We start from the raw sequence: 16,422 nt of genomic DNA, 5'->3' as shown, positions 1-16,422 counted from the left end.
CAGAGGGAAAATTAAAAACTGGTGGAGTGACCCCTTCATATTGGGCAGACAAGAGGGAAACCACATCAAAGTGGATAGGAAAGGCTGAGACACAATCTCTCCATGAAACGCTGGTGTGATGACTCCTATTTGGGAGTGCACTCAAAATCTTGCGCTTCTCTCTGAGGAGACAAAGAGTTATACTCTGCATTGAACACCCCAACTGTCATGACTGGCCCCTGAGAGATGAGTTCCCCAAGCATTTGGCTTTGAGGACCATTTGGCTCATGCTCACGAGATCCTAGAGGTTATGGTGAACTGAGGAACCTCTCTTAAAGAGCCTGTGTGCAGATTCACCCACTCCAGGGCTCAGCACAGAAGCATCCTTTAAAAAAGTGCCCAGACTTCATGTCAAAGAACTCATTTGCTGATTTGAAAGCTGGTCAGCCCCAGCACACAGTCTCCCTTTTATAGCAGAGGAGTAGGATATGGACCACAACCAATGGAGAAAGTGTTCTTATAAACAGTTACCTCTCCCAGGGCACAGCGAGAGGGAGCAGAGCCAAGAGCTCAGTCTTGATGTGAAACAGGAGGCTTCTAATTAAGTGCACATCTAAGGGCTGACTGTAAACCTTTCCTGAGACATTGGGGGGTGGGCACTAATCTTCAAGTTGCCCCTCGGCCATACTCCAAAGCTTCAGCGTCTCTTGCAGAGGAGCTCTTGTGAGTGTCTGGGGCCCCAGTTTTTACATCTGGTGCCCTGGATATTGGGCTTCCTTGGTGACTCAGTGGATAAAGAATCTTCCCACAATGCAGAAGACTCAGGAGCCTCGGGTTTGATCCCTGGGTTGGGAAGATCCCCTGGAGGAGGGCATGGCCACCTACTCCAGTATTCTTGCCTGGGATTTCCATGGACAGAGGAGCTTGGTGGGCTACAGTCTATGGGGTCCCAGAAGAGTAGGACACGGCTGAAGCAATTGAGTATGCACACCCTGGTTATTGTGACTGCCACCCAGGGAATGTTACCCCTTGATCCCTTCCTGGCTCTGGAGGCCAGCAGGGCTTGTGCTCATGGTCCCACAAGACTGTGTGTATTTGTACTTTTTTGAAAGCTGCTTTCTGAGGGTCTAGCTTCCAATGAGTCCAAATCTAGGTGCTGACTGAGATCCTCCCCTTTGTGGCACTCACTGGTCTGTGTGTGTGTTCTCAGTCATTCAGGCATGTCTGATTCTCTGCAACCCCATGGACTGAAGCCCGCCAGGCTCCTCTGTCCATAGGATTTTCCAGGCAAGAATACTGGAGTGGGTTGCCATTTCCTCCTCAAGGGGATCTTCCTGACCCAGGGACTGAACCCACGTCTCCTGTGTGGGCACACCCTTAGCTACTGGGAGTTATTAAAAATGAAATGGGTTGTTTGGATAAGCAGAAGCTTGGGAGACAATCAAGAGCTGGGGCAAGGTTGAATGATAAGGTTTATCTCCTACACAAGGCCAACCCTTCAAGACTGGGAGAAGGGGCTGTTTCATCTAATACATAGAAACTGGTAGTTGCAAGTAACAGAAACTCAACTCTAACTTGTATATAAAAAAAGAGATTTTTTATTATATTACCTAACATAAACATCCAAGGGGCACAGTCACCAGGCATCTCTGTCTTCTGTAAGCTCTTCTCTCTTCATTCTCTCCCAAGATTGTAGCAAACTGGTCATGGATAGCTCAAGGTTACCAATTGCAAACCTCCAGGTGCAAGAGGGGGCTTCTCTTTCTGTAGCCTCTTGTTGCCTGGCTTGAGCCATGTGAGCTTCTATGAACCAATCGCTGCCCTCTGGGTGTTCAGTCTGGCACACAAGCTGCTCTCTACAGTGGAGGGGTGGGATCTGCCTCATTCATAGCTCATTGGTTGAGGGTTGGTGGGTCCCCGTGGAGAAATGGGTGCTGGAACCAAGAGAAGGAGAAGTTAATGTTGGGCAGGCAAAACCTACCACTATGATAATAATATTAGTGGAGCCTTCCCGACAGCCCACATGTGGTAGGGCTGATTGGGAGAATGCACACAAAAAGAGCTGTATAAAATCGTTTCCTAAGATACTTAGACTTGTCTTTTCTTTGATGGTGCCCTCTTTTCTCATCCTCAAATTCCACTTACTTTGGGTAATAAAGTATTTTTTAAATTATTTAGTAAGTTTTACACAAGAATCCAGATTTCTGGCTGCCTTTGAAAAGGTCTGGTAACTACGGACTGTGCCTTGATGGGGGATTCCCCCTCACAAGGGACAGGTATTGCCCAGTCTTGCCCCCACCTGACCCCATCGACATCGGGATCCTCTTCCTATCTTCATAACCTTATGCTCTGCTGTCATTTCTGGGATCCTCCTGCATCCTACCAGGTACCTTCACTTCCATGCCTTTGTCCAAGGTCTTTTCCTCTTCCTCCCTAGCAGTCTAAATCCCATCCATCCTTGAAAACCAATTGAAAACCAGGACTCCCTCGAACCTCCTCTAAGCATCCCAACTCTCAGAGTGTTCTCTGCTGCTCTTCTCTGTAAGGACATCCAGAGATGACCAGAACTGCCCAGGCTGTAAGTACCCAAGTAGCTGTGAGTGTGGGAGAGAAGCACCACCCTGTGAAACTGACGAGGTAGGGTAGAGGCAGATGATTATGCTGTCCCTGAGACAAGGGAAGATAAATCGGAATTGAGCTGGCAAAGAAATTGAAAAATGTATTTATCATCTCTTTTGAAGTAAATTTCTACACTTTATTTATAATTCAACATATGGGAACACACAGAGAGTGCTCCCTCTCTGCAACCAGCTTTTAAAGCATTATATTGATGGTATTGCTTAGTTTCAGAAGTAAAAATGTCAAGGTAGTTAGTGTTCAGGGTTTCCACTGCAGCCGTAAAGGAGACTTGTGAGTAGAAATTGTGATAAAGCTGGAATAAGAGAGTGAAAGTCATTCCCTTTGACCGAGGGACAAATGCCTCTGCATTTTAATTCTTTCCTACAGTAAAATAACATTTAGAGATGGTATTCTGAGGGCTAATATTAGACTAATTTAATCTATGAACATCATATCAGTGCAAAGAGGAGTAAATGTATGATGCAAATACTTTTCTATGATTCAGAGAGTAATAATAGCAAGGCTCTACCATTCAAAAGAAATAGTATAGCAATTTAGAATAGCAGCCTAAAGTGATGTGACTGGCCTTTCATTTTTGACCCCTAAATTTAAAGAAAAAAGAACGAAATATAATATGCTTTAGACTAAGTAAAACTGTTTTCGTATATGTAGACAAGGATAATAAGGTAAATATTAAAAAATTGAAATAGCTTTTTAATTAAGGAAGTGAGTGGGCTTATACCAATAGATGATTTTAATGCCTATTTTAAAGGCATTTGTATATATAAGATTCTGATGCTGGGAAAGATTGAGGGCAGGAATAGAAAGGGGCTGAGGAGTTCCAAAGAATGGCAAGGAGAGGTGAGAAAGTCTTCGTCAGTGATCAATGCAAGGAAATAGAGGAAAACAACAGAATGGGAAAGACTAGAGATCTCTTCAAGAAAATTAGAGATAACAAGGGAAATTTCATGCAAAGATGGGTTCGATAAAGGACAGAAATGGTATGGACCTAACAGAGGCAGAAGATATTAAGAAGAGGTGGCAAGAATACACAGAAGAACTGTACAAAAAAGATCTTCATGACTGAGATAATCACGATGGTGTGATCACTCACCTAGAGCCAGACATCCTGGAATGTGAAGTCAAGTGGGCCTTAGAAAGCATCACTACGAACAAAGCTAGTGGAGGTGATGGAATTCCAGTTGAGCTATTTCAAATCCTGAAAGGTGATGCTGTGAAAGTGCTGCACTCAAAATGCCAGCAAATTTGGAAAACTCAGCAGTAGCCACAGGACTGGAAAAGGTCAGTTTTCATTCCAATCCCAAAGAAAGGCAATGCCAAAGAACGCTCAAACTACTGCACAATTGCACTCATCTCACACGCTAGTAAAGCAATGCTCAAAATTCTCCAAGCCAGGCTTCAGCAATACGTGAACCATGACTTCCAGATGTTCAAGCTGGTTTTAGAAAAGGCAGAAGAACCAGAGATCAAATTGCCAACATCCTCTGGATCATCGAAAAAGCAAGAGAGTTCCAGAAAAGCATCTATTTCTGCTTTATTGACTATACCAAAGCCTTTGACTGTGTGGATCACAATAAACTGTGGAAAATTCTGAAAGAGATGGGAATACCAGAGCACCTGACCTGCCTCTTGAGAAACCTGTTTGCAGGTCAGGAAGCAACAGTTAGAACTGGACATGGAACAACAGACTGGTTCCAAATAGGAAAAGGAGTACGTCAAGGCTATATATTGTCACCCTGCTTATTTAACTTCTATGCAGAGTACATCATGAGACGCTGGGCTGGAAGAAGCACAAGCTGGAATCAAGATTGCCAGGAGAAATATCAATAACCTCAGATATGCAGATGATACCACCCTTATGGCAGAAAGTGAAGAGGAACTAAAGAGCCTCTTGATGAAAGTGAAAGAGGAGAGTGAAAAAGTTGGCTTAAAGCTCAACATTCAGAAAACGAAGATCATGGCATCTGGTCCCATCACTTCATGGCAAATAGATTGGGGAAACAGTGGAAACAGTGTCAGACTTTATTTTTTTGGGCTCCAAAATCACTGCAGATGGTGATTGCAGCCATGAAATTAAAAGATGCTTACTCCTTGAAAGGAAAGTTATGACCAACCTAGATAGCATAGTCAAAAGCAGAGACATTACTTTGCCAATAAAGGTCTGTCTAGTCAAGGCTATGGTTTTTCCAGTGGTCATGTATGGATGTGAGAGTTGGACTGTGAAGAAAGCTGAGCGCTGAAGAATTGATGCTTTTGAACTGTGGTGTTGGAGAAGACTCTTGAGAGTCCCTTGGAGTGCAAGGAGATCCAACCAGTCCATCCTAAAGGAAATCAGTGTTGGGTGTTCATTGGAGGGACTGATGTTGAAGCTGAAACTCCAATACTTTGGCCAACTCATGCAAAAAGTTGACTCATTGAAAAAGACCCTGATGCTGGGAGGGATTAGGGGCAGGAGGAGAAGGGGACGACAGAGGATGAGATGGCTGGATGGCATCACCAACTCAATGGACGTGAGTTTGAGTGAACTCCGGGAATTGGTGATGGACACAGAGGCCTGGTGTGCTGCAATTCATGGGGTTGCAAAGAGTGGGACACGACTGAGCGACTGAACTGAACTGAACTGAACAGAGGATGAGATGGTTGGATGGCATCCCCTATTCATTGGACATTAGTTTGAGCGAACTCGGAAATACTGAAGGATAGGGAAGCCTGGTGTGCTGCAGTCCATGGGGTCACAAAGAGTTGGATACTAACTAGAGAATAAACAACAAACAACAAATGTCACATTTTATCAATTAAGAAAAGAAGAGGATATCCTTCCACTTCGAAGGGGAGAATACTCTCTTCTTAATCTTTGACTTAAGGAAAACTGGTATGTCATTTTCCAGATCCCATAGAACTACAAAGGAGAAGAAAATGCTTTAAATTCTTTGCAGATCTCACCTGGGTTTTTGTCCAGCAGTGTTTTGTTTTGTTTTGTTTTGTTTTTTTGAAGGTGTCATGCTGCCCCCTGCTGTGCATCATGCTAAAATATAACTTCTCAAAATGAAAGTCGCTCAGTCTTGTCGAACTGTTTGAGACCCCCATGGACTATACAGGCCATGGAATTCTCCAGGCCAGAATACTGGAGTGGGTAGCCTTTGCCTTCTCCAGGGGATCTTCCCAACCCAGAGATTGAACCCAGGTTTCCCGCAGGTGGGAAGAATCTCCCAGGTGGATTCTTTACCAGCTGAACCACAAGGGAAGCCCAACTTCTCAAAAGGCTACTATATCTTCGTTCTATATTTTCTGAATAACCAAGACAATTAAAAAGTGGGGCTTAGAGAGAGGAATACTTCATGTCCTATAAACGTGTGGGTATCCTATGAGTTGTCAGTATTCTCTATTTTTTAAGTTACTTAAAAAAAAATCACATGCTTTTAAGTCCTTGATGGGCAGGTTTACAAGCTGTAGGTGTCCAAAAGTAGCAGAACTTTTCAGCAGTGCTCTGGCAGTTGCCCAGCGCTTCAAGCACTTTGGATGACATGGAAATTAGCTGCCAAAAGTTTGATACTCCCTTAGTAAAATGCATCCCAGAAGAAACAATAGGATTACCACACTCAGCCACCCTTACAGGACCCTCTTAATCTTACAGGAGTCTGTCTGAGATCCTGTTTAAAATTTTAAACCAAAGGAAAATAAATAAGTGTATATTTTGAGAAGACATTAAATAAGAAAACAGTGACCATCTATGACCAAGGGCCCCAGCAGGGAAAATTGGCCTCTGATCCCTGGGTTGTTTCACTGTAGTTTCTGGACTTTTCCTTGAACATTATAACTCACAAAGCCTTAATAAATGAGGGAACACATACAAATGTGTATGTGTTCTTTATGTTCTCTGATTATTGAGAATGGACAGTTTCTGAACTATTCTAGCCAAATGAAAACAAATGTTTGTTTATACAAAAACACCTTCAGTAACTTTGTTTGTATGTGGAAGAATTGAAGAAGATCAAATGCTTCCAGGAGTTGAGAAGAGATCATGAGAGAATCAGCACAGCCATTTAAAACTATTTTCAAAAGCTGAATCCCGACAATTGGTGTTCATGTCTAGCAACGCCCAGGAGAAAACAGATTCAGTTCCCTGGTCACATGTGAAAATCTAGATATTAATCTCTTCAAAGATTAGAAACTAGTCCAAATGGAGAAAAGTCACTTAGCTTTCATGAAGAAGTGAAGTAAAGTGAAGTTACTCAGTCGTGTCCGACTCTTTGCGACCCCATAGACTGTAGCCTACCAGGCTCCTCCCTCCAGGGGATTTTCCAGGCAAGAATGAAGAAGAGGTTTCTGTTATTCAGATCAGAAGATGACTCTTTTGAGAGTTACTAACCACAGGACATAAAAAACTTCCTTGGGTGAAATCTCAAGAAGCCACCTAATCATGAGTTAATTTTCTGAAAATAGTACATAACAGTTTGAAATATTTTTGTCTTCTCTGTCCATGTCTTTGTTTATTCATCATACACTACCGGTTTCCTTCCACAGTATGTAAAATCCATGACCGCAGGGCACTTGCCTGTCTTGTCCCAGAGCAGAGCCAATGCATTTGGTCACATAGACTATACCATCTAACATCATGGAACGCCCTTCACCTTGAAGTCTGTGTGAATGGCCCCCCTAGGGCTGTGCTGTCTCCTCTATCCAGAGCCAAGTGCTGACTCTGGCGCAGAACAGTTCTTTCAACAATAATTTATTATTCTCACTTGAAAAAGTGATGAGAAATTGAAAGGTTTTGTGTCCCATAAGTCGAAGCATGTACATTTACATGTGCAAACTGATTGCACTTTGACAGATGACTTTTTCTAAGTTATTTCTTATAGACTGGTTTAGTTCAGGTAAGCTTGTGAAAGTCAAACCAATAACAGAGACAGTCCAGGTCTTCTGACTTCCCATGTCACGCTCCATGTGCTTGAGGTTCCTGGTCAAAGTCAATTCCTTTGGAATCCTCGTGCTTGTCAGAGTCTGAGTCTATGACTAAAGTGACGGTGCCTGTGCTTTTTGTTTGTTTTTGGCAGCATTCAGCGAGCATGGCGTGAATACCTGCAGCGGCAGGAGCCCCCGGAGAAGCGGAGCCCCTCCCCGCCCTCCGTGTCCTCGGACAAGCTGAGCAGCTCTGTCAGCATGAACACCTTCTCCGATAGCAGCACACCCGTGAGTGCACATGTCCTTCTCATGACTTGGTTGGCCAGTCATCTGGTCTCCAGGGCTTTGGCTCCAAGAGAGGAATCTGGGGATGTGAGCAGGTGGTTTGTGATCTACAAGTTGCTTGTTTGCTATGGTGAGGGTTTTGTCATCTCAAAGATGTGGGTCATGAAGGCAAAGAGAACTTTATCAAGGCTTAGGGAAGTGACTGCATTTGAAATCAGTCTAAACTATGCATTTGTGTGTTGGCATTCCTCTGTTACTTTTTACTTTTCTTGATGATAGTGTGTTCCTTTTAATCTGTGCTGTTGGCAGCCTTTTGTGGCACAAATAGGATAGATTAGCTTGGTTACTAGGATTTTAAAGAGAACTTTTAGGAGAAGAACTGAAAGGGGTCTTGGATTCAGAGATTGCATCTTAAAGGCTTTCAGGGCTGGGTAAGTAACCTATGTGACTGATGGGGAGAGTTGTGACTGGCTCACCTAAAGGGACACTCCCCCCCCCCACCCCCGCCACACACACACCTCCCCCGGCTCCTGGAAGTATGTTGCCAAGTGTTGCCAGAGATCATTTTCCTTCTTCAGAAGATTTTTAAATGTTGGCAATCAGTAAGAAAATTTTAAATGTAAATAGACCATGCCTGCAGACCACAATTTTCCCAGGTCCACTAGTTTAAGAACTCTGGAGTACAGGGTTGAGGAATGGAGGAATTTGAGGGAAGCCTCTGTTTAAAAAAACAAAACAAAACACCAAATGTATAAGGAAATAAATGATTAGGCAATTGTAACACAGAGTTGTGTGGATTTAGCCATTGTGATCAGTTACCATAGTCACTGGAGTACTGAAATAGGAAGAGAAATGAACTATACACGTGTATTGTTATTTTTTAAAAAATCATTCTTGACTGCTTTGTAATCAAGTTTATTTGGTTGTAAAAATGCTTCCCAACAGCCAAAATAATGCATTCACATTGGGATCAAGCAAAGGTACTTTGAAATGTTTTCAGATGATTGCATTACATATTCTTTAATAAATGGCTTTATCTAGTTACAGATTCTAAAGAGAGAAGCAAGTTAAGTTTATAGCTGTGGAAATAATGGTGGCAGAAGATCTATTTTTAGCTGGCATTAGAAATGGAATACTGTGAATCTGCACTTTTTAAATACAGTTTTGGTAGGGGGCATGTGTTGTCTTAACCGGCCTCACCGTCACTAGAGGGCGCTCATGAACCACTTTGGAAAATGTCTGCGTTTAGCAAAGTTTGTATTTAATTCTTGATTTGTCAGTGAAAAAGAATGTGAAAATTGAGTGTTTAGGATACCTTCGCTGTGAATGTTAATAGAAGGTACAAAGTAAACGACTCGGAAGCCTTCATCTGAGTGATGGAAACTGAGTATGAGAAATCACTCTGCCCCGGAGTTAAAGGCTTGAGTTTACTACCACCTTCGTGCTTTCTCAGCCCTAATTCCAGACAATAGCAACTGTCTAGAAATCCCTGATGGTTTTAGAATTGCTTTAGGATAGTTAACCTTTTGGCTTATTGAAATTCTGGAAGAATCTATCTTTGCTTTATATTTATGCTGCTGCATCGCTTTGATTCTAGCACCTCAAGTGTTTTTGTGCCTAAAATGCATGTTCTTCCCCCTCGTTGGTCATTATGTTTACATCTATCTTTGCACAGCTTTGCTAATGGTTTCGCCTTATTTAATGTAGCCTAGACTCCAGGGGCCCTGAGGTTTCTTAGTAGCAGAGATTTTCCCTTTCTGGTGTGCCCAGCAATTTGGCTTCCCATAAGGTGTGTCAGACCGAATTGAGAGTGGCACCCTGCTCCACCACCATGTCATCATGCCTTAGCTCTGTGCCCATGGGACAAAGATGACTCTATTTCCTGTGTGGGAGTCTGGCTCACTCCTGACTGCCTACAAACACTGAAAATCAAAGCAGACTTTCAAAAATCATTACTGGAATTAGCTTCAGAAAGCAAGCAGATCCTGCCCAGAATTCTAATGTTGACCATGAGAACAACTTTGGTATTGATGATGGCAATGGTGTGACACTAAATACAGAATAAAACATGAAAATATAAGATGTTGGCACATTGCCAAGTCTCTCATTTGTCAGGCAGGTAAAATACCAAAGCCATTATTGTTTAAAACTTTATGCTTCATTGTTTGGAACTGGTATAACTAAAGGTTGTTTTATCTTCCATGATTATCCCTTTGCTGAGGCTTCATTCAAAAAGATTCATTCATTCTCACATCTTTTGTTGGTGACAGTCCCATGAAAAGAAAATGACTTTGCTCTACCTTGACTGACCTGCCAGACCCACTGGGTTCATATATGAACCCTATCAGGGGAGCAGATAGGAAGACTTGGTTTTATCACCCTCTGATGAGTAGACCTCAAATTTATGGACGGGATAAGGATGACCCCCAGCTCACCTTGGCTAAGCCTGTCATAAAGAGAAGAGCTTTTTTCAAATAATCAGAAAGTCCTTCGGAACTTCAGGGTTAGAAGCCTTTGGTCCAAGTCAAATTCTGTCAGTGAGGTGTCTCCCTAGGGGATTTCCCAGGCCCCTGACTTCTGCTGGATCCTCTCTGCTTGCTGAACCACAGTCCTCTTCCTCTGGGCTTGATCTGTCACTGTTGCTGCCGAGACCATTGTCTGTCTTCTCCAGTCTGATCAGCGGTCTGTTTCCTTCTACGCCTCTACTAACCTCTAACACAACCTCAGTTGGAGGCCAGTCTGCTCTTGCCTAACCTGTGGGCCTTGCCAGCTGCTCACCCGCCCCCATGCCTATAATAACTGCAATTACTGTTCATCCTAGCTGTCTCCTCTGGGCATGTGCTACATGGGAAGCCAGAAACCTGATCCAGGGTAGTCCTTGTGCTGAGCTGAGAATGATGCTTTTGCATGCTCCTGTTCTCTTTTGGCCAAGCATGTAGTTAATACAGTTCTTAGAATGTTTCGGCTGTAAATTAAACAGCGACAGTAATGTTTCCGTATGAGCTCTCAAATTCACCATCTTAGTAAGAACTGAGCACTTGTTGTATGCCAGGCACTTCGCCAATGCTTTCTGTGGATTATTTCCTTTAATCGTCTCTATGACCATATAAAGGAGGTCCTGTTATTATCTCCATTTTACAGATGATGAAGATGAGACTTTGAGAGAGAACCAGCTTGCCTTGGGTTACTCACTGGGCTGGAGCCTGCATGCTTTACTGTTCTACTATATTGCAGCACTTGAAAATAAGCCTTCATTTAGACATGGTCAAGCAGTGAAAGACATAATCATTGCATTAATGCATTTCTAGGGCTGTTTTACAATTGAGTAGGTATAAACAGTGAATGAAATAATTGAAAAAAGAACGCTCATTTGATTTTATAAATTGCCTCATTCAATGCTCTTTGATTAAAACCTCAAACCTCAGCTGCTCAATGCCAAATTAAAGAGCAACAGGAGGGAAGATAATATTAAGTTATGTTAGCAATTTGCATATTAAGTGCCCTTTATCACAGTGTATCATGTGGTAACAGAAAAATTTGTTTTAGAAATAACAATTTTGAATACCAGCTGTTATTAAGAAAAGGAACTTGTGGGTATCAAAGTGAGAAGCAAAGAATAACTTTTTTTAACCATAAAAATATTAGTTATTGCATAGAGGACAACACTGGAAAATGCTTTGTGTTTTTTTTTTTTTTCTTAAGCAAATTCATGTGACCAAATACTTATTTTTTTAGTTCCCAGTTTTAAGAAATCTGTGATTTATGCAATAGGATATCATGGAAAGAAGCTATAGAATGGTACCTTGTAAAGCATTAGGTTTATACCTTTTTAAAAAATCAATAGCATATCCCTGCATAAATACAAAAAAATCTTTCCTTGTTTGGAGACATTCTGAGTCCCATTTGTTTTGAAGGGATTCCCTCTGCCTGGGCCTTCCTTCCTGGCCACACCCACTTTCCCCTATTGGTTCCCATACTGTTACCGTCTGGCCTGTAGGGGGCAGTGTGGATCAGGGAATAGAGACCTGGCTTGGTAAGAGGACCTGAGGACCTGACTTAAAATAGCAGTTCTGCCACTTCTTTTGAGTCTAAGGTTATCACTTGAGAGGCCCTTCTTCAACTGCCAATTGGAAATAATAGATTTAGAGACAGATAGATTGTTATTGCTGTGAAGATTAAATGGCACTGCATGTGTAAAACAGCACAGAACCTGGGCCCTGAGGTCTCTCAATAAATGTTAGTCAATTCTGAACCCACTCTTGAAAACACTCCATGCCTTCAAAACACTGTGGAAAACTTGTGAAGAGCACAGGTGACAGTTTTGCCTTGATTCCCACTGAGGGAGCCGGGGCTGCGTGCAGCCTGTTTTCAATTCACCAGATGAATCCATGAGAATCAAATTGTGCCCTAAAGTGTGTGTGTGTATATATATATATATTTTTTCATATGTTCAGGGTATATATGTATATGTGTATAGGTTTTGAGATTGGAGCTGTACTTTAAAAAGTAATATATTATGCATTCATTTTAGTATTGATCCTTTAAAAACGAATTTTCAATGCTCAAAGTTGATGTCAGGTGCAAGCACTTTTGCCTCTAAACGAGTTTCTTTTGATAAATCACACCCACATACATAGTAAAAGAAAAATTTTGTTGTTCAGTTGCTCAGTTTTGTCTGACTCTTCGTGATCTCTTGGACTGCAGCATGCCAAGCTTCCCTGTCCTGCACTATCTCCAAGAATTTGCTCAATCTCATGTGCAGTAAGTTGATGATGCCATCCAACCATCTCATCCTCTGTCTCCTCTTCTCCTCCTGCCCTCATTCTTTCCCAGCACCAGGGTCTTTTGCAGTGAGTCAGCTCTTTGCATCAGGGGGCCAAAGTATTAGAGCTTCACCTTCAGCATCAGTCCTTCCAGTGAATATTTAGGGTTGATTTTCTTTAGGATTGACTGGTTTGAAAAGAAAATCTAGATTATTCTACTCACTTCAGACTTGAGGAAAAATAAATGGCAGACTCTGCAGCGTGTTGGGGAGAACAGGGTTTCCTGGCCTCACCTCTCAGGCAGGCCAGTGCAGAAACAGCCCTTCCAGCAGCTGCCCACACCCCCACAACCACCACCACCACGAGGCCCTACTTCACTCCTGGGCAGAAGCAATTACAGTTCTTGTGATTCTTGAGCAGTTTCTGTAGTTCTTGTAATTCTTGACCAGGTTCAGGAACAGTGGTCTAGACCAACTCAAGACCCTGATACCCTAATTGTCCTGGTGAAAAGCCGTGGAGCCCTCATATTTATGGGGCTGCTGGAATGGTCCTGGCGTTCAGCGTAAGTGCTGAGTAGTCAATAACAGGCAGCCAGGTGACCCACCATACCTCCCCAAGGACACCACCAAAGCCAGCACTGAGCCTGCCTGCCAGACATGGCAAGTGTGCCTATATTAAATATGCTTAATTATCCTCAAGTTTTATTACCCTTTTTTAGATTTACAACCTCTAGGCTTTAAATACATCAGGAAAAATCTAGTAACTAAACGGAGAAAGTCTTCTTACAAAGTTGCACTTGTTCTAGGAGGAAACTCAGGCCCTAAAAGACTGGACTTCCAGTACAGTCTTGAGGGCTGTGACATTATAGAGAATGTAAGCCTTGTGCTACTTAATAATTTAATAACCTAGATTTTCCAGGTCAGGGACAAGTTACAGTATTATGCTCAGCTGTTATAAATTTAGGTTCCATGAATTCTAATATTTCAGCACCCAAGTTCTATCTATCTAGTCTTTCAGACCATGAAATAGCACAAATTTTTTTGCCAATCTCTTTGTTTCAAATTTTAGTTCAGAGAATATAGTCAGTTCAGTCGCTCAGTCATGTCCAACTCTTTGCGACCCCATGAATCGCAGCACGCCAGACCTCCCTGTCCATCACCAGTTCCTGGAGTTCACTCAAACTTATGTCCATCGAGTTGGTGATGACATCCAGCCATCTCATCCTCTGTCGTCCCCTTCTCCTCCTGCCCCTAATCCCTCCCAGCATCAGGGTCTTTTCCACTGAGTCAATGCTTTGCATGAGGTGGCCAAAGTACTGGAGTTTCAGCTTTAGCATCAGTCCTTTCAAAGAAATCCCAGGGCTGATCTCCTTTAGGATGGACTGGTTGGATCTCCTTGCAGTTAAGGCACTGTCAAGAGTCTTCTCCAACATCACAGTTCAAAAGCATCAATTCTTCAGCACTCAGCTTTCTTCACAGTCCAACTCTCACATCCATACATGACCACTGGAAAAACATAGCCTTGACTAGATGGACCTTTGTTGGCAAAGTAATGTCTCTGCTTTTGAATATGCTATCTAGGTTGGTCATAACTTTCCTTCCAAGGAGTAAGCATCTTTTATCTGCAGTGATTTTGGAGCCCTGAAAAATAAAGTCAGCCACTGTTCCCACTGTTTCCCCTTCTATTTCCCATGAAGTGATGGGACCAGATGCCATGATCTTCATTTTCTGAATGTTGAGCTTTAAGCCAACTTTTTCACTCTCCTCTTTCACTTTCATCAAGAGGCTTTTTAGTTCCTCTTCACTTTCTGCCATAAGCGTGGTGTCATCTACATGTCTGAGGTTATGATATTTCTCCCGGCGATCTTGATTCCAGCTTGTGCTTCCTCCAGCCCAGCGTTTCTCATGATGTACTCTGCATATAAGTTAAACAGGCAGGGTGATAATATACAGCCTTGATGTACTCCTCTTCCCACTTGGAACCAGTCTGTTGTTCCATGTCCAGTTCTAACTGTTGCTTCCTGACCTGCATATATGTTTCTCAAGAGTAATCATATGTAAAAAGAGAAGACTTCTTGATATAGAAGTAAATACATTTTTCTCTTCTTCAAACTAGGGTCTTAGAGAACAAGTGTTTTCTTTTTCAAACTTTTAGAAATTATATGATTTATAACCATATATGACCATGTGAATGAATAAAATGGAATTGTACAAAAATAATGTTTCTATAAATTACTTTATTGAAGTTTAGTTGGTTTACAATGTTGTATTAATTTCTACTGTATAGCAAAGTGATTCAGTTATAAATATATAATTCATTTTCATATTCTTTTGCATTATGATTTGTATTGAATATAGTTCCCTGTGCTATACAATAGGACCTTGTTGTTTTTCCATTCTACATATAATAGCTTGCATCTGCTAACCCCAAACCCCCAATCCTTGACTTCTCCCCTCTGCCTCCCTTGGCAGCCACAAGTCTCTATGTTAGTGCAGCTGTTTGTATTTCATACCTAAGTTCATTTATGGCATATTTTAGATTTCACGTATAAGTGATACCATACGGCATCGGTCTTTCTCTTTCTGATTTACTTAGTATGATAATCTCCAGGTTCATCCATATTGTTGCAAATGGCATTATTTCGTTCTTTTCTATGGCTGAGTAATATTCCATTGTATATATGTACCACATGTTCCTTCCATTCATCTGTCAACAGACATTTAGGTGGTTTCCGTATTTGGTTATTATAAATAGTGCTGCTGTGAACATTGGTGTACAGGTATCTTTTTGAATTATGGCTTTCTGCTATATATGCCCAGAAATGGGATTTCATGATCATGTGGCAACTCTACTTTTAGTTTTTTGAGGAACCTCCTTACTGTTTTCCTTAGAGGCTGCACACATTTACATTCCCACCAACAGTGTAGGAAGGTTCCCTTTTCTCCACATCCTCTCCAGCAAAAAAAAATATCTGTATACCACAAACACTCTCTTCTTTATGTATTTGAATATTGGTTGGTAATACTGATTCCTTTTCCCAAATCATCCTTTTGACTTAATGATTTGTGGACATTTTTCTTGTTAGGTTTAAAGGTGAGCATGTTGTTTCAGTTTGAGGATTAAAAAATTATTTTAAGAACTGCTAACATTGAACATTTCCTGAGTTCAGAATGCTATGCAAAATTGACAATTCCTTATTTGATAACTGACTCATTCATCCATAGTAAAATCATAAATCCTTCTAAGCAGTCTAAAAGTTATTGACCTTGGAGTACAGATGCAAAAATCTAGGCATTAAGTACCTCATTTTACACAAAGAGAGTTGAAAAAGAATTTGTTCTTTTTGAAGTTTACCTCAAGTCCAGTCTCAGCATTTGTCCTCATAAAGATCCTCTCCTTAATTCTACAGCTTAGGTGAGATAAAATGTTGAATCCCTAGTTTAGAACCAGATGCACCTTCTGTTACAAAACCTGTTTCACCATCACAAATCAGCATTTTACTCTTTGGATGAACATCGAGCGATGCTTTAGAATTCAAGGAGAAATTGGATGTGGTGGAACTGGAGTGAGGTCTGTTAATGTATTCTTTTTTCTTTTTCCTGGATAGCTCATTGGCCTAAGACTCTTTGAAAGCGAAAGTGAAATTGCTCAGTCATGTCCGACTCTTTGCCAGTCCGTGGACTATAGCCTACCAGGCTCCTCCATCCATGGGATTTTCCAGGCAAGAATACTGGAAATTCCTTCTCCAGGAGATCTTCCTGACCCAGGGATTGAACCCAGGTCTCCAGCATTGTAGGCAGACGCTTTACTGTCTGAGCCACCAGGGAAGTCACTCTTTAGGATGTAGTTTCTC

General features: G+C 41.8%; 1 protein-coding gene across 1 annotated transcript in view; it reads left to right on the top strand.

Annotated features, from left to right (window-relative positions):
* Positions 1-16,422, top strand: part of IQCJ (IQ motif containing J) — a 252,176-nt gene that overhangs the window by 203,435 nt on the left and 32,319 nt on the right. Inside the window, exons 4-5 of the mRNA XM_061425798.1 lie at positions 7,674-7,809; positions 13,019-13,131. Coding sequence (XP_061281782.1) covers positions 7,674-7,809; positions 13,019-13,131 — 249 coding nt within the window. The remainder of the gene's footprint in view (positions 1-7,673; positions 7,810-13,018; positions 13,132-16,422) is intronic.

The sequence above is a fragment of the Bos javanicus genome, chromosome 1, assembly GCF_032452875.1.
Source record: "Bos javanicus breed banteng chromosome 1, ARS-OSU_banteng_1.0, whole genome shotgun sequence".
Lineage (NCBI taxonomy): Eukaryota > Metazoa > Chordata > Mammalia > Artiodactyla > Bovidae > Bos > Bos javanicus.
Note: the sequence above shows the minus strand (reverse complement) of the source record. Positions and strands in the feature narration are given on the sequence as shown.